The following is a 27,648-nucleotide window of genomic DNA, read 5'->3' on the forward strand; positions in this document are numbered from 1 at the left end:
TGCCCTCCAGGGACTGGACACTGAGATTCTCTCTTGAGGTTAGAGGACTGGGGTTCAGAGCCCCACCTTGACACATATTATGTGCCCTTGCTTATGCTCCCTACTCCTGAGAGGCTCAGTTCCCAAATCTGGAAAATAGGCATGCCACCGCTTACCTAATAATGTGCACATCTACTCACTGAGCACCTATGGTGGTCCAAGCAGCGGGGCTGGGTGTTTTGTTATGTGTGGTGTTCCTAGCCCTCCCAGCAATCGCATGCGTGAGTGGACTAGCTGGATCTGGTTACATTACTCATGAACAACTCTTTATGGAGAGCCTGCTATGTGCCAGGCACTGTGCCAGGTGCTGCTGTCCAAGGATGAACAAAAACAGACCCAGGTGCATGCAGTCTGGGATGTGGAGGTGTGTTATTAACTGTGAAGTGATGGCACATGATTAAAGCCGGAAGGCCACACCACAGTGTAGGAGCACAGGTGTGTGCACGCACAAGCACATGGACATGTCAGCCCCGTCTCCTATTTCAGCATCCCCAGTATAAGCCAGTTCAACCAGACCAGCCTTGTTGCTTATTACAACCATCTCCAGATCTTTACTAGTGCTCTCCTGCCCTGAACTGGATCAAGTCTTATCCATCTTCTCTTTCATGAATCCTTCCCCGAGTGCCCTAAACTACAGGACTTAACCTTTCTTGAATCAGACTGGCCTCTCTTGGTGGCTTATGAACAGAAACCCATCTCAGAATGGCTCGACTGAAGAGGAAACCTGTCAGTTGATTTAACTGGTCCAGTAGTAATGACATCAGATGTGGCTCGATCCAGGGGCTCAGACAAAATCTTAAGAGGGTGGTTTCTCCTCTAAGCTTGGTTTTCTTCTCTTCAGCTCCATTTACAGCCTCTCTCCTCCCTCCCCCCTCCCTCCCTCTAGTCCTCCCTCCCTCCCCTCCCTCCTTCCCCTTCCTTCTCTCTCTCTCTCTCTTTTTCTCTCTGTCTCTCATGAATGAATAAATAAAATCTTAAAAAATAAAAAAAGATGCATAAAGCAGTACTACAACACATGTAACAATGCAGCCGAGAAAATACTTCCTGGTAAAGGACAAAGGGGGCCAAGAGCAGAAGCAGGGGTGAGGAGTAATGAAAGGAAAGCACATTTGCTTCTACTGTTTTCATCTTCACATGGAAAACACAGGCGTGTGATTCTTAAGGAGTAACGAGTAGCACTTACCGAGGTGTAACATGCTGCAGGTCTGTTGGAATCATTCTACCTGAATTAACCCGTGCATTTCTCACCATAGCCTACATGGTATATGCTCTTACTCTTCACGACCAGCACCTAAGGAAACTGAGGCACACAGAGGCTGTGGTCTCACTGACCACACAGCTAGTAGGTGGTAAAGCAGGATTCAAACCCCGGGCCATCTGGTTTCCAAATCCATTCTCTGAACTAGGGCCCGTGGGCCAAGACCTGCCTGACCTGCCTGCCAAGGGTTTTTGTTGAAACTTTGAGCTTAGGAATGGTTTTCACATTTTTTAACTAGTTGGGAAAAAAAAAAAAAAAAGAACAGCTTTCGTGACAGGTGAAAAAATGATGTGAAATTTACAATTTAGCGGGGCCTCCAGTTTTAGCAGCACAGACATGGCCATTCATTTCCGTGGTGGCTGCTTTCCCGAACAGAGACCGTGAGCAGTAGTTGCAACAGAGACATCTGGCTGCAGAGCCTCACATTTCCTAGCTGACCCTCTACAGACAAGGTTTGTTGGTGCTTAGTGTGAACCACCATCTACTCATTATTAATCTTGTTTCTGGGGGGAAAAGTGACAGAGCAGGCAAAAAATACAAAGGCTTGAGGTCTAGCTGCGAGTGCATTGCTTGTTGGTTTTGTGATGTTTCCCCATCTGTGAAATGGGCACAGCGTCTACTTCCCAGAGTTGTCGTGAAGGTCCGTTGAGCAAACATATGACAATAATAAGAGCCAGTGTTCATTGTGGGTTTTCTCAGTGTCGGGCTCCTTGCCAAGTGCTTTCTTCACTCGTCAGATGCTCGCACCACCATCTGAAGAAGGGACTGTTACCAGGCCCATTTTTTAGATGCAGAGACCGAGGTGCAGAAAGCTGAGTGGTTGGCCCACAGATAGCAGGTGGAAAAGCTGGGGTGCAAACCCAGAGTTTCCGGCTCCGGAGCCCTCAGTCTCATGAAACATGATTGCTCCTTAAAGCGATGAGAATCTCTCTTGAACACGAACTGCTGTAGAAGCCCCCACGGGTGCAGGATCAGTGTGATGATTCAGAATAAAAGTTAGACCTGCTGCCTGGGAAGCCAGCGGCTCAGAAAACCGTCTGTTACAGAGTGACTTCCAAGGGAAGAGAATATCAAGAGTGGGCTCGAGGGCTGCCCCCTCCCTGCCCTCAAACCAGGTCTCAGGAGCGAAGCCATCGTTCTCAAGGCACAGCCCTGAAGCAGCTCATGTGGGCTTCCCAAGCAGAAAATTTAACTAGTCCTGGGAGCCAGGAGACTCCATGTTGGGGAGATGCCCTGAGAGATTTGGGGTGAGCTGGCTTATCAGACAAGAGGTAGAACCACCAGCTTCCATGGGGCAGAAGTGTGAGGATCTCCCAGGAGGCACCCATGGGACACGTCTCTCCAGGCACCCAGGTCCAGGCAAGAAGAGGAGCTTCCCATCATGTCAGCCATGGTCCCCTCTCTTGTCCTTACAGGCTCTGTCCCTACCCCCAGCAGCCAGAGGTAATTCTGAGTGAGTGAAAACCTCCTGGCCCTCCCCGGTCTCCTGCCTTGTTACTGCTAATGAGAATGCTTGTCCATACCCTGCTCAGGACTCTGATCACCATGGGGACATGGACCTGTGACCACAATCCAAGCCCTTAACAGGAAGCCGGGTGCCCTGGGAACAGGCACCCAACAAGTATTTGTTAAGTGAGCACATAAATGAGAAATGGTGGCAAAGGCCAAGCCTGAAGAGCGAGGCAGGGCATGAGACAGGCCAAGCTGTCCTGTCGCCAAGCTCCCCAGGAGCGGCCCCACACCCACATGCTTCTTCAGCTAAATAACTAGTTGGAGAAAAGAGATGCTTTTGCCCAGAGCCGCAGATTAGCAATCCCCACAGATGCTCTGGGTTCTTCTTGGTTGGTTTGTTTGGTTTTTTTTTTTTAAGATTTTATTTATTTATTTGACAGAACAAAGCAGGGAGAGAGTCATGCAGAGAAAGGGAAAAGCAGGCTCCCAGCTGAGCAAGGATCAGGGATGGATCCCAGGACCCCAGGATCATGACCCAAGCTGAAAGCAGATGCTTAACCGACTGAGCCACCCAGGCACCCCCTTCTTGGTTTACTGATCACAGTCAGTTGGAGGTCACGACGGAGAGGGAAGGCGGGACACAGCTGTGGCTGCTCAGCTCCAGTTAGGGGGGAGGTCCCCAGAACCTGGCATCTCCACTCACCTGCACAGGCATGGTCAGGGGTGCACCGGGGGAAAGTCTAGCACCTCACCTAGGGAGTGGGAATAGGCCTGGTGTAGGGCTGAAGGGGGCAGAGAGGTGAGTTCCTCATTATCTGTTAGCTGATCTCCAGGTTCTAGAAAATTCACCTTTTAGCCTGCTTGTTCCCCTCCACTTCTCACCAGTGCTTCCTGTTAACAACGCACTTCCCTGACTCCTTCATGGCTGACCCAGGCACCCAGCTCAACTTGTCCAGAACTGGACTTAGCACTCCTGCCTTCACCCTGACTCCTCTTTCTCCCAGAACCCCATCTCTGTAGCCTTCACCCAAACCAGAAACCAGGTGGCAGGGCGCGAGGGGGGTGGGGGTGGGGGGTGACCACCCCTCCTCCCCCACGTGCAGCCAGTGCACACATCCTGTCTATAGAATCTGCCACTCCACCACATGACAGTGCCACTCCACCACCCTGGCCGAGGCCCCCTCGCCCCCACTCTGATGCCTGGACTTGACTCGAGTGTCGTGGCCAGAGAGACAGCGTGTCCCCATTGGTCAGCCTGGGGCTCACTGCCCGCCCCTAGAGTAAGGGCAGGGTCCCAATCCACATGGATGGTTGGGGGGAGTGGGTGTGCAGCGTGCCACATGTCACAGCAGACGCCCCGTTGCGACCAGCGGAGGTTGGCAAAGGCTGCGCCAGCGTAGGAGTGACTTTGAGGAGGACCCAGAAGGGTGGGTGGCTCTCAGATATGCGGAAAACGTGCCACACCACCAAGACAGCCAGTGCTAGCTGACTTATCAAGAGCTGGCGACGTGCAGCGTACCCTGTCGAGAGCTTCACATCTCGTAGCACTTGAAACCCTCCTGCCAGCCTTGAGAGGCAGGCACAGTAATCACGCCACACACGCTTCTGAACACGTGATAGCACCGGCTAGAGGAGCCCCCGAGTCACCCTCTGGGGTCCCCTGCCTGGCCCGCCCCCTCCCAGGGAGCTAGCCAGTCCCCTGCCGATTGCCACGGATGCCTTCATTCTGTTATTCCACATGCAGATCCCTCGAACAAGGTATGCCGTCCAGTGTGGTTCTCGCCTGCATCTAAATGGCGTGTCCTGCGTGTCCCCCTACAGCCTGCTTTCCTCACTCGGGGTCAGGTCTGCGAGGTTTGTCCATGTGCAGGGGACAAGCCTCGCAGGTTTGTTCTTTTTGGGTACTGTATCATTGCATCGTATGTCTTTCCTGCAAATGGATGTTTCTGGTGGCTTTTTTGAAAAGCATGTTTAATCACAGCCAAGCAAGCGTATAGTTCCAAAGCCAGGCAGTGAAGATGGGTTTATTCCAGAGGGCGGGAGCCCTCCGCCCCGTTCCCCACCGGCGGGGGGCAGCAGGTGTTCTGGGCTCTCAGTCACTTCCATAGTTGCCTCTGTCATTTTAAGAACCTTCCCTGCCCCCTCAGGTCATGCTTCACAAGGGCAGCAGAAGCTCTTGGAGTCAAGTGACATGTAATGGTTTTTTATGTAATAGGTTCTGCAGAACCCCCATATAAAACCTTTTTTTTTACACTGCCCAAAATTAGTCATAAAAAGTATTCCAGGAAAATAATACAGAGTAGCAAGTGATTTTCTCCCCTTCTCTCCCTTTATCCCAGACCCCAGCTAGCACTCTGATATCTGTCCTTCCAGATTCTTCCTTGGTGCTCAAAAGCATATGAAGTTAGGGGTTTGGCTTCTCCTCTCCACCCTGCCTCCCTCCCTCCCTCCCCACAGAAAGACGGGACCTTCCTGGTTTGAAAGGAGCTCGCTCTTTCCCATAGCAGCATAACTTCGGTACAACTTCCCACCTCAGCAACTACAGATCTGCTTCCCAGTAATGTCTGCACAGCACTGCGTAGTTTGAAAGCAGCGTAAATTCATTAATCACGTTCCTGTTGCTGGTCACCGTGATACATTTTTGCTTTGTAAAAACTGCAGGCCTGCCCGGGTGGTTCAGTTGGTGAAGCGTCTGCCTTCAGCTCAGGGCATGATCTCAGGGTCCTCAGATCGAGTCCCTCATTGGGCTCCTTGCTCAGCGGGGAGCCTGCTTCTCCCTCTCCCTCCTCCTGCTGCTCCCCCTGCTTGTGCATGTGCTTGCTTGCACTCACACACTCTCTCTCTCTTGCTCTCTCAAATAAATGAATAAGGTATTTTAAAAAGAAAATCCTAAACGCCACTGCAGTGGCCATCCTCGTGCATCTGGTACAGTGCACAGGTGTCCCTGAAGGTGTCTTAGAAGCACAGGCACGCCTGTCGTACCTGTCATGCAGTTCACTTCAGGGTAGAAGCTGTAGCCACTTCTTGACTTTTTCTTCTCTAAAATAATATCACATTTTGGAAGGGATCATTTTGGACAGAGCTGCTTCCCATGGAGCAGAAGGTAGATTTCAGGAACTCCTTACCTTCTCGAGAGATTAGCAACAAAAGGCTTTTAGCAAGTTCAAGAAGAGTTCAGGCAGATCTCAGCTTCTTAGCTGAGCTTTTAAAGCCTTCAACTTCCCCTCATTCCTTTTCCCCCAGCTCCTCCCTCACCTGCCCGTCATCTAAGCGGGTCTCACCTTTCCCACATCCCCTGCTTGCACCTGTTTGTGCTGTTACTTCCCAGTGACATCCCTCAAAGACTCACATGCTCCTTTCCTGCCTTAGAGTCCCTGCATTTGTCCTTTCCTCTGCCTCGAACGCTTCCTCTAGACCAGTGATTCTCAGTCCTGGCTGCTCATTGGAACCCCTGGGAGCTTTTAAAAAGCTCAATGCCAGGCGCCTGGGTGGCAGTTGGTTAAGCTGAAAGCAGCTCAGGTCATGATCCAGGGTCCTGGAATCGAGCCCCATGTCGGGCTCCCTGCTCAGCAAGGAGCCTGCTTCTCCCTCTCCCTCCTCCTGCTGCTCCCCCTGCTTGTGCATGTGCTTGCTTGCACTCACACACTCTCTCTCTCTTGCTCTCTCAAATAAATGAATAAGGTATTTTAAAAAGAAATCCTAAACGCCACTGCAGTGGCCATCCTCGTGCATCTGGTACAGTGCACAGGTGTCCCTGAAGGTGTCTTAGAAGCACAGGCACGCCTGTGTACCTGTCATGCAGTTCACTTCAGGGTAGAAGCTGTAGCCACTTCTTGACTTTTTCTTCTCTAAAATAATATCACATTTTGGAAGGGATCATTTGGACAGAGCTGCTCCCATGGAGCAGAAGGTAGATTTCAGGAACTCCTTACCTTCTCGAGAGATTAGCAACAAAAGGCTTTTAGCAAGTTCAAGAAGAGTTCAGGCAGATCTCAGCTTCTTAGCTGAGCTTTTAAAGCCTTCAACTTCCCCTCATTCCTTTTCCCCCAGCTCCTCCCTCACCTGCCCGTCATCTAAGCGGGTCTCACCTTTCCCACATCCCCTGCTTGCACCTGTTTGTGCTGTTACTTCCCAGTGACATCCCTCAAAGACTCACATGCTCCTTTCCTGCCTTAGAGTCCCTGCATTTGTCCTTTCCTCTGCCTCGAACGCTTCCTCTAGACCAGTGATTCTCAGTCCTGGCTGCTCATTGGAACCCCTGGGAGCTTTTAAAAAGCTCAATGCCAGGCGCCTGGGTGGCAGTTGGTTAAGCTGAAAGCAGCTCAGGTCATGATCCCAGGGTCCTGGAATCGAGCCCCATGTCGGGCTCCCTGCTCAGCAAGGAGCCTGCTTCTCCCTCTCCCTCTCCTGCTCCCTCCTGCCCATGTGCGTGCTCTCTCTCTCTCTCTCTCTCTTGCTCTCTCAAATAAATGAATAAGGTATTTTAAAAAGAAATCCTAAACGCCACTGCAGTGGCCATCCTCGTGCATCTGGTACAGTGCACAGGTGTCCCTGAAGGTGTCTTAGAAGCACAGGCACGCCTGTGTACCTGTCATGCAGTTCACTTCAGGGTAGAAGCTGTAGCCACTTCTTGACTTTTTCTTCTCTAAAATAATATCACATTTTGGAAGGGATCATTTGGACAGAGCTGCTCCCATGGAGCAGAAGGTAGATTTCAGGAACTCCTTACCTTCTCGAGAGATTAGCAACAAAAGGCTTTTAGCAGTTCAAGAAGAGTTCAGGCAGATCTCAGCTTCTTAGCTGAGCTTTTAAAGCCTTCAACTTCCCCTCATTCCTTTTCCCCCAGCTCCTCCCTCACCTGCCCGTCATCTAAGTGGGTCTCACCTTTCCCACATCCCCTGCTTGCACCTGTTTGTGCTGTTACTTCCCAGTGACATCCCTCAAACACACCCCGACCCCCACTGGCCCCCAGAGCTCCCTTTGAGGTGTGGCATCCTGTGGTGGGTTCAAGGTGGGTATCAGGTTGCCTGGGCTCCAGATGCACAGGGAGGGGCTGGGGGACAAGATCCTCCTCCCACTGCCCCCCCCCCCAGAGCAGAGGGGGTGCTCGCCTTCGCCTTAGGGGCCCTGTTGTGAACACACCAGACATTCCTCAGATTCTTGAGGAGGTGAGGCTTTCCCCTCTTTGTTTGGCAAGCGGCTGGGTTCTTGTGAAAATGTGGCCTCCTCCCCAGAGGAGCCTGGCCTCATGCAGGTGACAGGCAAGCAGACAGTGGCCTTCTGAGCGTGCTCCCCCACCCCCCACCCCTGCTCCAGAAGAGGGCTCAGGGACAGGGCTTGGAAATCACTCCTCTGCAGGCTCCTGACAAACCCACCCCTCGCTGTTCTGGAGGACAGACACCAGCCTAATAGAATCTAATAGATTCAGAGATGATTGCTCAAAATTACATCCTGGAATCCGGCCCCTTGGGCCTCCGGGAACAATTTTCCAAACAGCTCTGAGGGCCGTGTCTGCCTCTGCCCCCAGCAGACCCCAGGAACTGGGGCGGGGGCGGGGGGGGGGGGGTTGTTCCTCCGAATGTTCTACATGGGGGTCAGGCCCTAAGCCGGCCCACAGGAGAGCAAGGCCTTGCTCCCAATCAAAGGAGGCTGGGGGCCGGGCTGGATTTAGCAGCGGGAGACCAGCCAGGGACTCAAAGCAAAGCCCAGAAGGAATCTCAAGGCTTGTGAGTCAGCCCGTAGCAACGGGTCCCCATAACCTTCAGGCTGCCCAGAGCTGCCGCCTGAAGGCTGCTGACCTTCCTGACCTCCCTGACCTCCCCGAACACTCTGGTATTCTCCTGTCAGAGAGGCCGGGGCTGTCCTAGCAGGGCAGGCGAGGCATGAGGGAGCTCCACGCCCTCCCTGCAAGGTCTGTGTGCCTGCTTGTCCCCCACCCCCCCCACCCCCTTCCTGGCTATTTTGAAAAGCCTTCTGTCTTGAGGCAGTGGAAACTCAACCTTTATTTTCAGCCTTGCCTGGGGAGGGGGTGAGATCTGACGGGAACCAGAGTAGCGCGAAGGATCCCCGGTTTTGTGGGGGACCCCACCCAGGACGCCCCACACGTTGGTGGGGTGTGGGGGAGCTCAGATCCTGGGGCCTGGCATGAGCTGAGCCGCGCAGAGGGGCTCTGGGTTTGGGACAGGGTACTGGATGACCGGAATGCCCTGGAAACTTCCAAAACCGTGAACCAGATTCACCTGTGTGTTTCGGCTGCTCCAGGCTCCAGCAGGAGTGACTTGGCCAAAGTTAGGGCCGAGCACTGATGGGTGGGAGGGTCTCCTCGCTGGGGGACTGGGAGGCAGCGGCCTGGAGTTCAGACCCCAGCTCGGCTGTGGTGGGATCGTGCCCTGGGGCAGGGAAGGTGGCACCTGCTCCCGGGCCGAGTGTTAAGGAGATGGTAGGAGGCCGCCCTTCGAGCTGGCCCAGCACGTGGTACGAGGCCGAGGCCGCTGCTCCACGGAAGCCGGAGGATCTGGTGATTCGTTCGGGGTGATGCGTCACCGCAGCGGTCCCCAGGGCAGAGGTCGCGGGGTCCCCAGCTCCAACGCCCGCGTGCTGAGACCGTGGGCAGGTCCCCGAACGTCTCTGACCTTCTGTTTCCTCCTCCGCAAACAGGTGATAAGAGCAAACGGGAAGACTATTTGTGACAGGTGTTCAGGGCCGTCCTCACGCTTTCGGCCCCACATCCGTGACTAGTGTTGACCTGATGGTTTAGCCAACGTCCTTTTTCTTTCTTTCTTTCTTTCTTTTTTTTTTTTTTTAAATCTATTACAGAAGGAAACTCTGCAGTCGTGCCCTAATCACAATAACTCTTGCCCGAGGGACCCTGCAAATCAGCACTAGGCTCGGGAATTGGAGGGCGGGCCGTGCCGGGCAGGCTCTCCCCCTGAGCCTGTCCTCTCCTTGGAGCAGAGCCGGTTCTGGGGAGGTGCTAGGGGACTCCCCCAGGGCTGGGCAGGGAGGCTGGCAGAGCCCAAGTCAGAGGCATTGACCTCACTGAGTAGCTTGGGGTTACGTAAGGCTGGGTGACCCCCGGTCCTCCCACAGGCACACCGTGTGCTGCAGAAGTGCTGATGTAAGGGGTAGCAGAGACCCTGATGGGCCACCACGGGGCAGGAGGATGCTCCCCCGAGACATGAGGCCTAGGCCTAGGACCTGGGGGGCTGGGGGGATGGGGACCTGGAGGGCTGGGAACCTGGGAGGCTGGGGGGCTGGGGGGCTGGGGGGCTGGGGACCTGGGAGGCTGGGGACCTGGGAGGCTGGGGGGCTGCGGCCTTGGGGGCTGGGGACCTGGGGGGCTGGGAACCTGGAAGGCTGGGGACCTAGGGACTTGGGGACCTGGGAGGCTAGAAAACTGGGGGGCTGGGAAGCTGGGGAACTGGGGGGCTGGGAACCTGGGGGGATGGGGACCTGGGAGGTTGGGATGGAGGGCTAGAAACCTGGGGGGCTAAGGGGCTAGGGACCTGGGAGGATGGGGACCTGGAGACTTGGGGAGCTGGGAGGCTGGGAAACTGGGGGACTAGGGACCTAGGGGGCTGGGGACCTGGAAGACTGGGAACCTGGGAGGCTGAGGACCTGGGGGGCTGGGACCAGGGGACCTGGGAGGCTGGGGACCTGGGGGGCTGGGGACCTATGGGGCTAGGGACTTGGGGGCTAGGTGGCTGGGGACCTGGGAGGCTGGGGATCTGGGGGGCTGGGGGCCTGGGGACCTGGGGGGCTAGGGACCTGGAAGGCTGGGAAACTGGGGGGCTAGGAACCTGGGAACCTGGAAGGCTGGGGGCCTGGGGGCCTGGGGGCCTAGGGACCTCAGAGGCTGGGAACCTGGGGACCTTGGAGGCTGGGGAGCTGGGAGGCTGGGGACCTGGAAGGCTGGGAAACTGGGGGGCTAGGAACCTGGGAACTTGGGAACCTGGAAGGCTGGGGACCTGGGGGCCTGGGGGCCTAAGGACCTCAGGACCTCAGAGGCTGGGGACTTGGGGACCTGGGAGGCTGGGGAGCTGGGAGGCTGGGGACCTGGGGACTTAGGGACCTGGGGGGCTGGGGACCTGGGGCCTGCAGGTGAGCCCACACCTGGCCTGACTTGGGCACATGTTTGCCCACAGCACGCCGAGCTACAACTACGCGCCCAACCCCGACAAGCACTGGATCATGCGCTACACGGGGCCCATGAAGCCCATCCACATGGAGTTCACCAACATGCTGCAGCGGAAGCGTCTGCAGACCCTCATGTCCGTGGACGACTCCATGGAGACGGTAGGCCACCACCACCCCCCGACGCTCCAAGCCCTCCCCAACCTCACCCGGTTCAGAGTGTCATCGGCAGCAGAGGAAGGGAGACGGAGGCAGAATGAGCAAACAGTGTGATGGCCCGGGGAAGTGGCCGTGAGCAGTCCTGACAGGGCCTCTGCCTTCGTGACACTTCCCTGCCAGGTCTGTTCTTTTTGGAACGGCAGCCACGTGGGGCTTCTCACATTTTTTAGCAGCTTTGAGATATAATTCACATACCATATTATTCACTCAACATGTGCTGTTCGGTGGTTTGAATATACTGTCAGAGCTGTGTGGTCACCACAGTCAACTTTAGAACATGATCATCACCCCAGAAAGGAGCCCCATGGCCCTTAGCCATCACCCCCCGGGCTGCCTCACCCTTCTTAGGCAGCCACCAGCCTGCTTGGTGTCTCTGTGCATCTGCCTCTTCTGAACACTTCCAGTCAGTGGATTCACACATTACGAGGTCTTTTGGGTCTGATGTCTTGCACTCAGCATCACATTTTCAGGATTCATCCATGTGGTAGCACGCATCTTCCTTTTCATGGCTGAACAGTATTCCATCGTATGGTTATATAAATGTTTTTAGGGATGCCCGGGTGGCTCAGCAGTTGAGCATCTGCCTTTGGCTCAAGGCGTGATCCCAGGGTCCTGGGATCGAGTCCCACATCGGGCTCCCTGCAGGGAACCTGCTTCTCCCTCTGCCTGTGTCTCTGCCTATCTCTCTGTGTCTCTCATGAATAAATAAATAAATCTTTTAAAAAAATTTTTTTATTTATCCATGGCTATTTAATTTTTTTTTTAAGTAGCCTCCACACACAGTGTGGAACCCAGTATGGGGCTTGAACTCACAACGGTGAGATCAAGACCTGAGCCAAGATCAAGAGTCGGACACTTAACCAGCAACCAGCTGAGCCACCCAGGCACACCATGGCTGTTTAAATTTAATTAAAATCCATACAGCTTAAAATTCAGTGCCTTGGGCGCAATAGCCTCATGCAAGTGTTCAGTAGCCACATGCGACTGGTGGCTGCCATATGGGACAGCACAGATACAGACATTGCCAGCACCACAGAACGTTCTGTCAGACGGCGCTGTTGTAGATCACCAATGCCTGCCCCAGGCCGCAGTCCACCTTCAGCCATTCATTCATTCATTCGTTCATTCAGCAGCATTGGCTGTGTGCCAGTGCCATGGGATGCAGCAGGCGGCAAGGTGAAGGAGCCCCCGCCCTCCTGGAGCCCCAGCCCTCCAGGAGCCCCCATTCTAACTCAGGGGAAGATGAGCCACAAACATGCATAAGAGATAGAAGAGATTCACTGTGAAGAAGGGGGGCAGGAAGCAACAGGCGGTGGGGAGGCTGCAGGTATAAATGCATCCGTCACAGGGGATGCACCCCTTGAGCAGTGGGGTGCAGCTGAAATCCAGAGCCAGGGAGGGACCCGGGAGCACGTGCTCCTCCTCCCCCTTGGGGAGGACCGGCCAGCAGGACTCACGGTGCCCACGGCCCTTCCCTGTGCCCTCACCACCCCGCCTGCATTTCAGATCTACAACATGCTGGTTGAGACGGGCGAGCTGGACAACACCTACATCGTCTACACCGCCGACCACGGCTACCACATTGGTCAGTTCGGCCTAGTGAAGGGCAAGTCCATGCCATACGAGTTTGACATCAGGGTCCCATTCTACGTGAGGGGCCCCAACGTGGAGGCTGGCTCACTGTAAGTGTATCACCTCCTCCCAGGGCCCCACATTTCCAGGGGGGCCTGGAGACTCCAACCCATTGGCCTCCTGGATGGGCGAGAAGCAGGTGGTTCAACCGGGTAGCTATTTGGGCAGGTGCACCTCGGTGCCAAGTGAAACAGCGATGGTGTCACCCGGGTGGGTGCTGACACATTGTCTACCCCTCTGCTGGGGAAGGAGAGACCAGGGGCTGTTAGCATCCATGAAAACAGATTGTTTGTGGCGAGGCAGTGTGCCAGGGAGTCAGGGAGCTGGGCTACGTGTGCGTCGCCACCAGCGCGTGGGAAAGCCGCCTTGGTTCATGTCTGGCCGTGATGATCCATGGGACGGCTGTCGGGAGGAACCCTGCCACTCAGTCGGGGGTGTCCGCCAAGGTCAGGGGGCCAGCTCCGGCCACAGTGCAGAGGGAAGCACTCTGCCTCTCATCCTCCTTCCAGGACACCGTGGGCCCGCAACCGGCATCGTCCTTGGGCCAACCTTTGAGATGCCATGTTCTGGCCCCAAAAATGCCACATCTAGGGCAGGGAGAGGATAGAAAGGCATAGCAGCGGCTTCCTCAGATCCCCGTAGCATGGAGACCAACCCAAATGGTTTTCTGAAAGGCAGATAAGTTGCTATTAAGACACTTCTGTGGCCTGACTTCCATCCCTTGGAAGGAATGCTTGGAGACAGTTCTAGAAGGCGGCTTGTGTGGGTTCAAGGCTAGGCCCGTCGCTCCCCGCTGCCCACCTCAACAAATCCCTCCCTGTTGCTGGATCTCAGGCTCCCGTGTCAGGAGAGCTACGATAAGAGGCGTGCTTATCCAGCTGTTCTTCAGCCCGGGTCTGCCGCGTAAGTCATGTGAGCACCCCAACAACCCCGCAGGGTAGGCGCTGCTGTGACCCCGTTTACTGGGGCGCACAGAGCTGAGGCTGCCCGAGCTCACGTGCTGTGGCCGGGAAGGAGCTGGGAACTTAAGCCAGGCAGCCTCTGCTCCTGCCGCTCTGCAACCCTGAGCCTCCCCTGTAAATGGAAAGAATTTGACCCACTAAAGACTCTACAGGCATTGACCTTACGGGTGTGGTCAGCCTCAGAGTCTCTGATCTGGTTCAGAAGACCCCAAACCACACCCCACATGGACAAGAGAAAGAAAGTGCTAATGGCAGGCTTGGGGCTGAAGGCTAGGATGCCTTTGGTTGCAAAAACAGAAGCCAGATAAGGTCTCCCTTCCCCACACCCAATAAAAAAGAGATGAAAGGAATATGGGAACTAAAGTAACTGGAAAGTCCAAGGCTAGTTGGCTTCAGGCATGGCTGAATCCAGCAGTCCCACAATCACATCAGGAAGCTTTCATTTTCCATCTCTGAGCCCAGCTTCGTCTGAATCGGCATCGTTCGCAGGCAGGCTTTTCTCTCATGGTGGTAGACTCACCATGACTCGCAGCCATCGGTTTAGGAAACCAAGCAGTGGTTCCAACAAGGCTTGAGGCGGATTCTCACCAGCCTGGCTTGGGTCACGTGTCCATCCCTGAACCAATCACAGTAGCCGGGGCGATAGAAAACCTTGAGTGACCAGACCAAGTACATCAGATAGTGGAATCTGGGTGGAGCGGGGCGCTGTGCCCTCCAGGCAGGGCCTGGATGCTGGGGGTGCCTCCCGCCTAGTCTTGGGGAGCAAGACCGCTGGACACCCTCAAGCCAACTCATCTGCTGGTTGCCAACATTCCCCTCGGTGCCTGCTTACCCAGCAGTCTTCTCCAGCTCCCTCCACCTGACAGATTAAGTTGTCACGCCCTCGGGCACCTCCTCCATGCGGCCTCACCCCCTGCAGCCCTCCCAGCACACCTGGCTACCTGTCCAGTGTCCACAAGGTGCTGGGCTGGGGAGGAGGAGGAGACAACTGAAATCCTAAAATCCAGGCCTGCCTCTCAACTCCAGGGAATAGGGTGGGGGACACCAAGCCACCTGGATGGGGAGTGCAGCCACGTGGCTATCATTCATTCAACAGGGGCCAACCCCTGCATTGAGCACCTCCCTCGGGGCACCTGCCACCACACTGGGAACACCTGCAGGTGGAAACAGGAGACGGGAGAAGTGACAGACGCATGGTAGAGATAAATAACAGAATTTGCTAGGCTAACCCTTCCTGAGCAGCCCCAGTGTATTCTAAGTGTAAAAGTGCTGGGAATACAGAAGTGAGCAAGACAGACGGAAGCGTCTGCTTTCCAATTAGATTCTAAACAGGCAACAGACAATAAACCAGGCATATGAGTAAAATATAGAGTAAATGGGGGTGATGAGGCCTCAGGGCAGCGGCAGGAGCCGGGAAGGGCCTCGTGATAGTAATCTGTGCTGCGTAACAAAGCGTTACAAAGTGAGCAAGTAAACAACACACTGTGGTATCTCGCAGTTTCCCTGGCTCAGCAGTCGGCCCAGCGCAGCATGGTCCTCTGCTCAGGCTGCAAGCAGGACTCTGCAGGGCTGGAGGCTGGGCCGGGGAAGGTCGTTCAGGTGCCAGCAGAGGACCTGACATCACAGCGCCTGCCTCCCAGAATATTCACCACGCATCCTCCTGGTGGGACTAGGGCAGCCTGCATCTTCACAGCCAACCGGGGGGAAAAGGAGACAAAGGGACAGCCGGCAAGATGAAGTTGTGTAGCATGTAACGTCCCCACCGTGTGACGTCTCATCACCTTTATTGGATCCTGTTGGCTTGGCCCACTGTTGGGGGTGAAGGGGTGGTGCACACAAAGGTGTGCAGGCTGGAGGGCACGGGTCGTGGGGCCCCTCGGAGGCTGTCACGGGCTTCTGTGGTAACTGTTGAACAAAGAACTCAGGGTGGGGGAGAAAGCTACTCTGGCATCTGGAGGAAGAATGTTCCAGCAGAGGGAACAGCGAGGACCAAGGCCCTGAGGCCTGGCCAAGAAGAGCAATGGGCCAGGGTTTGCATCAGAGGTTCAGAGACAGGTGTGGGGGCAGGTCCAAGGTCTAGAGTGGCTCTTAAAGGTGGGAGTCCTGTGTTCGGGTAGTGGGAGTCAGGGAGGACGTCCCCAGCAGAAGCAGCGGCCAGGTGGAGGCCTGTTAATCCTGGTACCTGTGGTATGTGTGGAGGGCACAGCGGGTGCAGGGTGGAGAAGGCTGGGGGCTCCACTGAGTTGGGGCTGCAGATGGGAGCCTTGAGTCCTGGGGTGCTGGAGAGGGACAAGATCACAGCTTCCCCACCTTCAGAGCGTGGGCCCCTGGCCACTTCCATACCTCCAGCCACCCTTCTCCCAAGCGAGGCTTGGGCACCACTGCCCAGGTAGCCCAGTCCTGTCGTCCCCCTCTCCCCCAGGAATCCCCACATCGTCCTCAACATCGACCTGGCCCCCACCATCCTGGACATCGCCGGTCTAGACATCCCCTCGGACATGGATGGGAAGTCCATCCTCAAGCTGCTGGATACAGAACGGCCTGTGAATCGGTGAGGAGGGGGGCGGGGCTGGTGCGGGGGGGGGGGTGGGGGTGCCGGGCTCCCCACACTTGGTGGGTCTGAGAGGGGCACATCCCCAAGAGTCAGGAGCTGGGGCTCTGGGGTCTCCGATCCCGCCGACTTACCTGCCACGGGAAAGAAGGATGTTCTCTCCCTAAGGTTCCATCCTCCCCTCCGGATTATGGCCAGGGCAACCCGTTGATGACCCTCTCGGGCTACAACCCTGTAAAACTTCGTAACAACAGGCGTGAACGCTCAATAGCCATTTCCTTGCTCTGAGGACTTCGTGGAGGATTTACCATTTTGATCATCACAGTGACCCAGTGGGGGGTGGAGGGGGCATTGCTATGATCCCATTTTACCAAAGCAAACGATCCCAGAGATGTGGAGCGCCTGGCTGGCGTCTCAGCGAGTGTGGAGCCCACTCTGGGCATTTGGGGGGGGGGGGCTGTGCGCCCCTCACTGCGCCGTAGGGCTTTAATGCCGGCTGGTGTGCCCCGCACAGACCTAGGCGTCCTGGCAGCAGAAGGGGGACCGGTCATGGGAACAGTAACTGGACGGTGGGAAGGTGAGCGCCGTGGGGCCTGGCGTGGCAGCAGCGCCACCTGGTGGCCGCTCTGTGAGTGCCGCCGCGCCAGCCGCCCCGCCTGGGGCCTCACCTGCCCTCCCCGCCTGCAGCCCTGGCACCTCCCATCCACATCTGGCCGCCCTGCAGGGGGGACCCCTCCCTGGGGCTTCCTCCGTTTAACTAGGGGGTTTTCTGAGCTGTGCAGGCGTAAAGCAGCGCATTTGGGGCAGCAGGGGCGCCCATTTCCGCCCCATGTGCCTTCAGACCTGCGTCTCCAGGGAGGATGCAGCTCTGCTTAGTGTGGGGCTGTGAGCTTCTGGGGCCCTCCCGGCACCCCGCTGGGCCCCCTCACCCCGACGGCCCCCAGAGCCCTGGGTCTGTGCCGATCGATCGTGGACCCAGGCACATCCCTGCTTCTTGGGGAGTGGGGGGGTGCGTGAGGCCCCCACATTGATGAGAAGGTGGACATGTGCTTCCCTCCCAGGTTTCACTTGAAAAAGAAGATGAGGGTCTGGCGGGACTCCTTCCTGGTGGAGAGAGGGTGAGTGCCGGGTCCTGGGGCCCACTGCCCCGCCCGGGAAGCTCCCCGCAGCCCCACCTGCGCCCGTGGGGCGGGAGAGTTAGTGTCCGCAGCCGCCTGGACACCTTCCTGGAAGGAAGCCCGTTCACCCTTCCCGTGGTTGACGCAGAATTTGCGTCTGGAGACCACATGTCCCTCCAGACGTGTTGTCCCGCCTCCACCAGGCCTGAAACGTTCTCTAATTTCTTCCGACTCCTGCCGTCTGGGAGGTTTGGTTTCTTATAAAGTTCCCACATCGTAAGCCTCTGAACGACCAGGAGGTGTGGCCGGGCCGGACTCCTGTCCTCCGTGATGACAGCGCCCCCCGGGGGGGGGGGCAGTGCGCTTGGGGTACCCTGCTTTAGGGGGGTCACACTCCTCCTCCTCCGGAGCGTGGAGGCCAGCCGCATGTCCCACTCTCTGCCCCGCAGCAAACTGCTCCACAAGAGGGACAATGACAAGGTGGACGCTCAAGAGGAGAACTTCCTGCCCAAATACCAGCGCGTGAAAGACCTGTGTCAGCGCGCCGAGTACCAGACGGCCTGTGAGCAGCTGGGCCAGGTGAGGCGGCGGGCAGCTGCCGGGGCCTCCTGTCCTCCCTTCCATCTCAGGGCCATCCCTCCCCAAGCTGTCCCTCCCCCAGGCTGTCCCTCCCCGGGCTATCCTTCCCCGCCCCCACTATCCCTCCTCTGGGCTGTCCCTCCCCCGGGCTATCCCCCCCAGGCCATCCCTCCCCCAGGCTGTCCCTTCCCAGGCTGACCTTCCCCAGGCTGGCCCTCAGGCCTCCAGGCCACAGAGTTGGTGAGGTCAGGGCCTCCAAGGTATGGTGTTTTGCTGATGTGTGACACCCCAGGTGACACTTGGTGGCACAGGTGACACTCAGACGTTGGAGAAGTGCCGTGTGGGGCGAGTGTGGCTCCAGCTCCCCGTAGCCCCTGCTCAGCCCCTTTCACGGAGCCGCTGTGGCCTCCGCACACACACGATGCCCCAGATCTTAGTCCCCTTGCTGTCACTTCACTGCCTCTTCCTCCTGGCTTTCCAGTTAGATGAGAAATAGGAAGTTGCCTTTTTAAATAAATGAGGTTTTTAAAAAGTGAGTTGATTGCGGGAGAACTGCCAACAACCTCGCCACCGCACAGTAAGATGGCAGGAGCTGTGACGTTAGATGGCAGGAGCTGTGACGGGTGTTAGAAGGGTCTGTGCTCGGCCTTCCTGAGGCCTGGAAGGCCGAGGCGGGCTCTGGAGGGGGCGGGAGGGCAGGGCCGAAGGGCACAGGGAGCAGGGAGGGTGGCCCGGCCAAGGGGTACAGGCCGCGCGTCCCCGCCTCGGTCCCCCGCCCACTAGTGCGAGGCAAGCGGGGCTCCGCGTCCCCCTTCTCACCAGCAGTCGCGGGGCTTCCGAGGCCCAGGCGGCCGTGGGTTTCTCTCGGGCCCCACACTCGGGCTCCTTCTCGCTAGACTCAGAATTAGGGCCGGGCCATCCCGTGGCCGTGCCCCTTCCCCCCTTTGTTGCTGAGCCCCTGGGCCCCCCTACCCCATGTGGGGGGACGTACTGTCTGGGAAGAGGCCACTCTGTGCCCTGGACAAGAGCTGTGGGTGATGCTGCTCCCTTTGCTGCGGAGCGAGGTTCCAGGCCCTGGAGCCCTGGCCCCGAAGGTCCCTAAATGTCCCCAACAGAAAGCCCTGCCGTCCTGCAGCTGCATGCGGGGGAGATGCCCGAAGTGGTTCCAATTTCAGTTCTGAGCTACAGGGACTGAGGGGCCAGGAGCCCTGGTTCCTGGACTGTTCTGTCCCCCTCAGCGTGCTTCTCCCCCACCCCCCAGCCCCGATTGGGGGTCAGGCAGTCCCAGGGTGGGATGGGGGTGTAGCAGCAGCTTCAGAACATGATCAGAGCATGTTGCTTACCCCAAAGGACAAGATCCCTGGAGGTGGGGCCCGGAGCAGCTGGGGAGGCGTCCGTCCCTCGCCCCAGCTACAGCCTCCAGGACCCCTGTCCCAACAGTCACCTCCCGGGGCGGGACAGTCGTGACCCTGCTGGCCGAGCCGCCCCAGGGGGCTGAGGCCCCAAGCGTGCTGGCACTGCCCCTTCCAGGAGTGCCCTCCCCAGCCCGGGTCCCTGCCGTGCTCCTCCCGCGCAGACGCGCGTCCGTCCATCACTGAACACGCAGTTCCAGGAAGGCCAAGGCCGAGACCCGCAGGGGGCTCCCCAGGGGGATAGCAGCGGTGGGCAGAGGCCACCAAGGCCCGGGAGCCTGAGGCCCTCACGTGTCTTGCAGAAGTGGCAGTGCGTGGAGGACGCCTCAGGGAAGCTGAAGCTGCATAAGTGCAAGGGCCCCGTGCGCCTGGGGGGCAGGGCCCTCTCCAACCTGGTGCCCAAGTACTACACGCAGGGCAGTGAGACCTGTGCCTGCGACACCGGGGACTACAAGCTCAGCCTGGCTGGCCGCAGGAAGAAGCTCTTCAAGAAGAGTGAGTGTGGCCCTGGGGGCAGGAGGGGGCAGGAGGGAGTAGGAGGGGCAGGAGGGGGCAGGAGGCATGCTCATCCGCTCCTTCAAACAGTCCTGTGGACGCATGTCACCAGGGCCAGGTGGCCCCTAGGAGCAGGGACACAGGGCCTGCCGGTCCAGTGGGGAGAGAACGCTCCCTGTGAAGGGGGACGGGAGAGGGCCCAGGGCGGCCCTTCCTCTGCAGCAAGCCCTCGGACGTTGGGAGCAGAGGAGCCGAGGTCAGATTTGGGTGTTCAAGGGACCCTCCAGCTGCCGCTTGGGTGGGCTGTGCAGGGTTGGGAGCAGAAGCCGGGGGGAGGGGGGGGGCCAGGAGGGCAGCTGGGAGAACTGGCGAGAAGCCTTGGTGCTCGGCCCAGGCTGCAGGAAGGAAGGGATCAGGCTCTGGGACGTTTCTGGAAGGCAGAGCTGTTTGACACGGTCGATCCCCGTTATTTGTGGATTGCCTCGCTCTAAGCTCTCCCTGTAGCCCCCAAATCAGTACTCAGGTGCTTCTTCATCATTCACCGCATGAGCAGAGCGGCGGAAAGTTTTGAGCCACCAGCGTGCAGGCTCCCAGCGGAGCTCGAACGAGGCAGCGCTCTGCTCCACTTTAGCTCTCGTACCGCGTGTGATGAGCATCTCTTTCACGTCTGTTTAGTGTCACGTTTCGTCACTTTGTGCTTTTGCTCGGTGATTTCACTGTTCGGCATGGTGCTGACGTGCCGTGTGGTGTCCCGAGCACAGGAAGGCTGAGATGTGCCCTAAGGAGAAGACGCACCTGGGTGTGTCAGATTAGCTTACTTCCGGTGCTGTTGGCTGGGGTTCGGTGTTAAAGAATTAACTATATATATTTTTTTAAAGACTGTATTTATTTATTCATGAGAGACACACGAAGAGAGAGGCAGAGACATAGGAGCCCGATGCGGGACTCGATCCCAGAACCCTGGGATCACGACCCGAGCCAAAGGCAGGCGCTCAGCCACTGAGCCACCAGGCGCCCCAGAATTAACAATACATTAAATGAGGTGTCTTTAAACAGAAATACACATAAAACAACGTCCTGTCTTGACAGTGGACAAACATGCCATGACCAGAGGCTCGTGGGACCCCAACCCCACATTTCCCCTAGGAGCAGTGGTATCGTGTCGCCTAACTCAGTGTTCGGGTGACCTTACAGAACATAACTCCCTCGAATAATCAGAATCAACCATGCTCTGGATGAGTGGGGAGGAGCCCCCATCCCAGTGGAAGGAGCTCCCAGCAGGGGCTGAGGAAGACAGGCCATTAGAGAGCCACGGAGCAGAGAGCGGGGACCCCCAAGTCCCCTTCCATCCGACTGCAAAACTCCCGTCACTCCGGGCCAGTCGTGGCCCACTGAGGTTCAGCTCCCCCCAGAACGCACCTGTGCCTGCAGCATGCTCCAAGGCCGCTGGGCGCGAGGCCTCGCTCTCCGGGAGACCTGGGGCAGTGCCCCCTCCAGAGCTGGGCAGTTTCCCTGCCGCCCCTTCTCCGGCCCCCTGACCCAGGAACAAGAGAAGCCTGATTGGAGATTTTAGATCTAGGTGTTTTGTTCTTAACAGTGATAAAATGCACATAACATAAAGTTTACCATTCTCACTATTTTTTTTTTAAGATTTATTTGAGAGAGAGCATGGGTGGGAGGAGGGGCAGAGGGAGAAGGGAGAGAGAATCTCAAGCAGACTCCCCGCTGAGCACAGAGCCCAATGCAGGGCTCGATCCCACAACCCCAAGATCACCACCTGAGCTGAAACCCAGAGTCAGACACTCAACCGACTACACCCCCCCCCGGCGCTCCTCTGTTTTTTGGTGCACAGTTGAGTGGCATTAAGCACATCCACACTGTTGTGCCACCATCACCACCATCCATCCCCAGAGCTCTTCTCATCTTGCAACACCGAAACTCTGTCCCCAGTAGACTGAAACTCCCCATTCACCCCCCATCCCTGGCCACCACCCTTGCGTCGCCATCTCTGGGGGTCTGAGTGCTGTAGGGACCTCATACCGGTGGAATCGTGCAGCGTCCTCTTGTGCCGGCTTATTTCCCTCCTTGAGGCTGAATGGTTCCCCGCTGTAGCCTAATTAGAGACCCAGTGTCAGGCGGCAGGCTCGGTGGCTCCCCGCCCTCCTCTGACCCCCGCACCCGTCGCCGAGCAGGTGGGTTAGAGCAGCTCAGACCCCAGCTCGCTGTGATCGCTGGGATGCCAGTTGGTGCGGGGAAGCCAGGCGGGTCCCGCCAGCCCAGGCGGCCCGTGTCTATTCACTTAGGCTCCCAACACATCGGCAGCCCTGCCAGGTGCCAGGTGCTGAGGGAGCCGCAGGTCGGGCCTCGTGGGTGAGACGAGGTGTAAGCAAGGTCACTTAGCTCGGTGTCACATTCGTGGAGGACGTGAAACAGTGGCGTGGCGGGGGGAGACGAGTGGCCGCTCCAGGGTGGGCGGCTGGCTGACACTTAAGTGAGAGCCGAGTGTGGAGAAGGAGCGGGTCCTGTGCGTGTTCTCAGTCTGGGGAGAGGGAGCACACGGGCCCCGTGGGTCCCAGCCCCCGAGAGCGGGCTGCTGGGCACACGGTTTTCCAGGCCCGGGGAGGTGGACAGGCCCAGCTTGTGACCTTGGACAAGGACGTCCCAGCTGCCGGGGCCCGAACCACAGAGCGCTGCAACAATGTACGGGTTCTGGTCACATCATCCTCCAAAGAGCCCTGCAGGGTGGGGACCGTCGTGAGAACACACGCGTTAACCAGCTTGGCGGGGGTCACACATTTGCTCAGGATTCGCACCCAAGTGGTCAGATTCCAGAGCCCCTGCCCTTGGCCACGGGATTGTGAGGCCCTCGGTTCCCAGTGCGGGGGTTGGCGGGGGCGCCCCTGGGACCCTGGGAACAACCCCCACGAGGGTGACCAGGAGGGCGAGGAGTGTGGCTTCAAGTCCAGGGAAAGGTTCACACAGCCTGGTCTGTAAAGGACCCGAGAGTAAATATTTGAGGCTTGGGAGGCTCAACAGCCTCTCAACTTCTCGATTGTCACTGGAGCCAGGAAAGAGCCACGGACTCAGCAGCTTATGTACCAGACCCAGCAGAGGGCCACTCGGCCCTGAGGCCAAAGCTTGGGGACCTCTGGGTTCATGGCTGGGGCGGTGGAGGTGGGAAATCCAGAGCACTGGCTCCTGAGCACCAAGACAAAGGGGCAGGGAGAAGCGGGTGGGTCTCCTTGGGGGCGCTCGTGGGCAGGTTTGAGCCGCCCCGCAGGGACATCAGGCATCAGGGTCCCAGCGCTGTGGCTTCGGGGGGACCGGCCTCGGGGAGGAACAGGCCAAGGACACAGCCTCCTGGGGCCAGGAAAGGCCCACGGTTTGGCTAAGAGACAACCCCCCCTCCCCCCGCCGGACCTGGGACCCCGGATCTTTTGGCCCGTGTGACTCAGAGAAAGAGTCTGAAAAAGAAAGATAATAAACATGTGGCTGGAGTGGGCCCTGCAGGAGCCCGCCCAGGAGCGGGAGCCCCGTCCTCGGGCCTCGGGCGCCCCCTAGTGGCCATGGGGAGCCCAGCAGAAGCGGGGCCCTGCGGGGCTCCAGGCCCTTCTCCAGAAAGATGCTCTTGCAGGAGCAGACCAGCGGGGTCAGAGGCTGCTCCACAGAGGGCCAGGGCCAGACCTGAGCAGAGCGTGCAGAGCCGAGGGGGGGGGACACTACGGGAGCAGGGGAACGGGCCACCCGTCTACACCCCGGGGGCCTGGGGCGGGCAGCCACTTCTTTGGTTCTCCCTTCAGAACCTGAGAATCTGCACTCCTACATGACCCCCCATCCCTGCTGTTCTCAAATGTCAGCAACTTGATCAAATGTGTCTTTTTAGTAGAAGATGCAAGAAATCCGGGCTCTGGCTTTAGCCCACAGGCCCAGATTTCCCTCCGTGTTCAGTAGCCGACGACTTAGAGCCTGGAAAAAATGTGCCCTGCCCTGTCTCACTGCCCAGCCTAGGAGAGCGTCCAGCTCCCACCGCCAGTGAGACGCCGAAGCTAAGAGACCCTCCCTAAGCTGCTCCCTTTTCTATCCAGGAGGACGTGCTACCCAGCTTTGCTTCTTTTCTGGTTCAAATTAATAGGGTTTTTTAGTCTCTTAGTTTCTCATTGAGGTGTAATTTGACACATAACGTACTAGTTTGGGGTATGCAACATAGTGATTCGATATTGCAGACATTGCAAAATGACCACAATAAGTAGTTAGCATCCATCACCATACCGTCACAAGTTTTTTTATTATTAAAATTTTGAAAATGTTTCTTAGAAACTTTCAAATATGCAAGAGTATTGCTAATTATAGCTATTATTAACTATACTATCATTAACTATACTTACCATCCCCCACGTGGCATCCCCGGGACTCACTCACTCTAGAACTTTTGAGCTCCTTCACCCATTTCGCCCACTCCCAACCCCACGCCTCCAGCAACCACCAATCTGTTCTCTGTATCTGTGAGCTCAGGATTTTTTAGGTTTTGGTTTATTTTTAGATTCCATATATTAGCAAGATCAGGTGATATGTGTCTTTCTAGGTCTAACTTGTTTCACTTAACATATACCCTCTGGGTCCATCCATGTTATTGCAAAGGGCAAAGTTTCTTTTTTTTTTTTTGGAATTTTTTTAAATTTTATTTATTTATTCATGAGAGACACACACGCACAGAGAGGCAGAGACACAGGCAGAGGGAGAAGCAGGCTCCTCACAGGGAGCCCGATGCGGGACTTGATCTTAGAACCCTGGGATCACGCCCCGAGCCAATGACAGACGCTCAACTGCTGAGCCACCCAGGCGTCCCCAGAATTTCATTTTTTTTAATGGCTAATATTCCATCACACACACACACACACACACACTTTCTGTACCATCCATCCATTGAAGGACACTTAGCTGGTCTCCATGTCTCGGCTGCTGTAAATAAGCTGCAAACAAGACGGTGCTGACGTCCTCTGTTAGATAAACACTCAGAAACGGAACTGCTGGATCCTATGGCAGTCTATTTTTGACTTTTTGAGGACCCTCCATACTGGTTTCCACAGTGGCTGCCCCAGTTTACAATCCCACCAGCAGTGCGGAGGGCTCCCTCTCCCCGTCCTCCCCAGGACCGGTTAGTTCCTGTCTCTGATGGCAGCCATTCCACCAGGTGAGGGGCTACAGCTCATTGTGGTTCTGATGCAAATTTCTCTGATGATGATGATGAGCAATGCTGAGCACCTGTTGGCCATCTGGATGTCTTCTCTTTTTTTAATATTTATTTATTTATTCATAAGAGACACAGAGAGGCAGAGACACAGGCAGAGGGAGCAGGCTCCTCACAGGGAGCCCCATGTGGGACTCGATCCCAGGACCCCGGGATGACAACCTGAGCCAAAGGCAGACGCTCAACCACGGAGCCACTCAGGCGTCCCTGGATGTCTTCTTTTGAGAAATGTCTATTCAGATTGTCTGCCCATTTTTAAATCAGATTGTTTGGGGTTTTGCTATTGAATTATAGAAGTTCATACCTACTTTGGATACTAACCTCGTCCCTATCAGATAGTTTTTATGATAAGTGGTCGTTGAGTTTTGTCAAATGCTTTTCCTGCATCCATTGAGATGACCGTATGATTTTTGTCCTGCATTTTGTTAAATGTGGTGAATCACATAGCTTGACTAGCAGATGGTGAAGCGTCCTTGCATCCCTGGAATAAATCCCACTTTATCATGGTGTTTAAACCTTTTAATGGATCATTGAATTCAGTTGGCTGATATTTTTGCTGAGGGGTTTTTGCATCTATGTTCATGAGGGAAGCTGGCCTATAATTTTCTTTTCTGGTAGTGTCCTTGTCTGGTTTTGATATCAGAGCCATGCTGGCCTATGAAATAGGTTTGGAAGTGTTCCCTCCTCCCTCCCCTGTTACTTGGACAAATTTGAGAAGCACTGGTATTAATTCTTTAAATGTCTCGCAGAACCCACCAGTGAGGCCATCTGGTCCCGGACTTCTGTTTGTTGGGAAGTTTCTCATTACCAATTTAATCTCCTTACTTAATGATTTTCTATCCACATTCCAGTTGTTGTTGTTTTTTTCATTTTTTCTTTGTTTATTGAGGTGAGGTTCATACGCCATAAAATTCACCGTTTTTACAGTTTTAAAGTTTATAATCCAGAAGCACATACTACATTCAGTGTAGTGTACCCACCACCTTCTAGTTCCAAAACCTCCAATCACCCCAAAAGGGAACCCTGTCACTGGCTCCCCATCCCATGGTAACCCATTAGCTTGCTTTTGGTCTCTATTGTCTTTACCTGAACAAGTAGAGCCATACACGGGACCGCTCGTGTCTGGCAGATACTCGCCCACATAGCAGCGGGCATCACGGCTTCGTTCCCCTGGGGCCGAACATCCCATCACACAGACGGACCACGCGTGTCCACGCATAGCGCTTTCTGGGGATGATCTCCAGCAACTTCCTCCTTAGCTCTGGGCCTTCAGTTTTCCCAACTGAATCGCCGTGTGGTCCTTTCCACTGGGGTTCAGGTCCTGCTTCCGGGGCAGGTAGGTCTCATGAGCCTTCGAGTCTCCGGGGCCAATAGTCCGCTGCCCAGAGAGCCAGCCCAGCCTGTCCGGCCCCACTAACCCAGCCGCCCGCTGACGCCCATAGAGTACAAGACCAGCTACGCCCGGAACCGCTCCATCCGCTCAGTGGCCATCGAGGTGGATGGCGGGGTGCACCACCCAGGCCTGGACGGCACCTCCCAGCTCCGCAACCTTACCAAGCGCCACTGGCCCGGGGCCCCTGAGGATCTGGACGACAAGGACGGCGGAGACTTCAGTGGCACCGGAGGCCTTCCAGACTACTCGGCCCCCAACCCCATTAAAGTGACACACCGGTGAGAGTCCAGGTGGAGGGCAGGGGCGTAGGGGGGCGGGTGGTGCCTTGGTGGGGGCGCCCGCATCTCGGGCCCCTGGCTGGGTCCCCCTCAGCCCCTCAGAGGCACACATGGCCCCTTCTCTCGAGCAGGTGCTACATCCTCGAGAACGACACGGTCCAGTGCGACCTGGACCTGTACAAGTCCCTGCAGGCCTGGAAAGATCACAAGCTGCACATAGATCACGAGGTGAGGGGGTTCTGGGCAGGGGGCTCTCTCTGCCCACCGTGAGCTCAGCGGGGCCACCAGCCACACCGGGAGGGCAGTGAGGCCAGGCCCGGGGCCAGAGGCCTCCCCAGAATCCTCAGGCCACTTCCAGGCTGTGGGGGAAGACAGTGTAGTCAAGGTCTACCTTCCGGAACTTTGCTTTATAAGATGCCATGGTTAGTGTTTCAACAAGGGGAGATGAGTCCTCAGTGGGCTCAACTGGTTCACGGGAGCCTGGTCACTTCAGCAGGTGCAGCCAAGGACCCCTCAGCTGCCACAAGTGCAGGCAGCAGCTGTGGGCACCCAGCAGGCCGCCCCTTATCCCTCCAGCCCCCCAGAGTCTCATAGCTCCTCACCTGCTCTCTGCCTCAGATCGAAACCCTGCAGAACAAAATCAAGAACCTGAGGGAAGTCCGAGGTCACCTGAAGAAAAAGAGGCCAGAAGAATGTGACTGTCACAAAATCAGGTGAGGCAGCAGCAAGGAGTAGCCAGGAGACCCCCGAAGGGCCCTTCATGCTCCTGCAGGACCACTGCTGGGGACGCAGCAGCCCCTCCAGGACGCCTTTCATTATCTTTTATCCCTATCTCCTCCCTCAGAGCAAGGAAAAAAGAAAAACCAATCAGTAATCATC

The 27,648-nt window shown here is 56.6% G+C and overlaps 1 protein-coding gene across 1 annotated transcript in view; it reads left to right on the top strand.

Annotated features, from left to right (window-relative positions):
* The window catches only part of SULF2 (sulfatase 2), a 92,052-nt gene that overhangs the window by 59,110 nt on the left and 5,294 nt on the right, over window positions 1-27,648 (top strand). Inside the window, exons 5-13 of the mRNA XM_041732354.1 lie at window positions 10,878-11,044; window positions 12,608-12,783; window positions 16,118-16,246; window positions 17,308-17,364; window positions 17,814-17,943; window positions 19,658-19,850; window positions 26,541-26,769; window positions 26,901-26,997; window positions 27,388-27,482. Of these exons, the coding sequence (XP_041588288.1) occupies window positions 10,878-11,044; window positions 12,608-12,783; window positions 16,118-16,246; window positions 17,308-17,364; window positions 17,814-17,943; window positions 19,658-19,850; window positions 26,541-26,769; window positions 26,901-26,997; window positions 27,388-27,482 (1,273 nt within the window). The remainder of the gene's footprint in view (window positions 1-10,877; window positions 11,045-12,607; window positions 12,784-16,117; window positions 16,247-17,307; window positions 17,365-17,813; window positions 17,944-19,657; window positions 19,851-26,540; window positions 26,770-26,900; window positions 26,998-27,387; window positions 27,483-27,648) is intronic.

The sequence above is a fragment of the Vulpes lagopus genome, chromosome 18 (genome assembly GCF_018345385.1).
Source record: "Vulpes lagopus strain Blue_001 chromosome 18, ASM1834538v1, whole genome shotgun sequence".
Lineage (NCBI taxonomy): Eukaryota > Metazoa > Chordata > Mammalia > Carnivora > Canidae > Vulpes > Vulpes lagopus.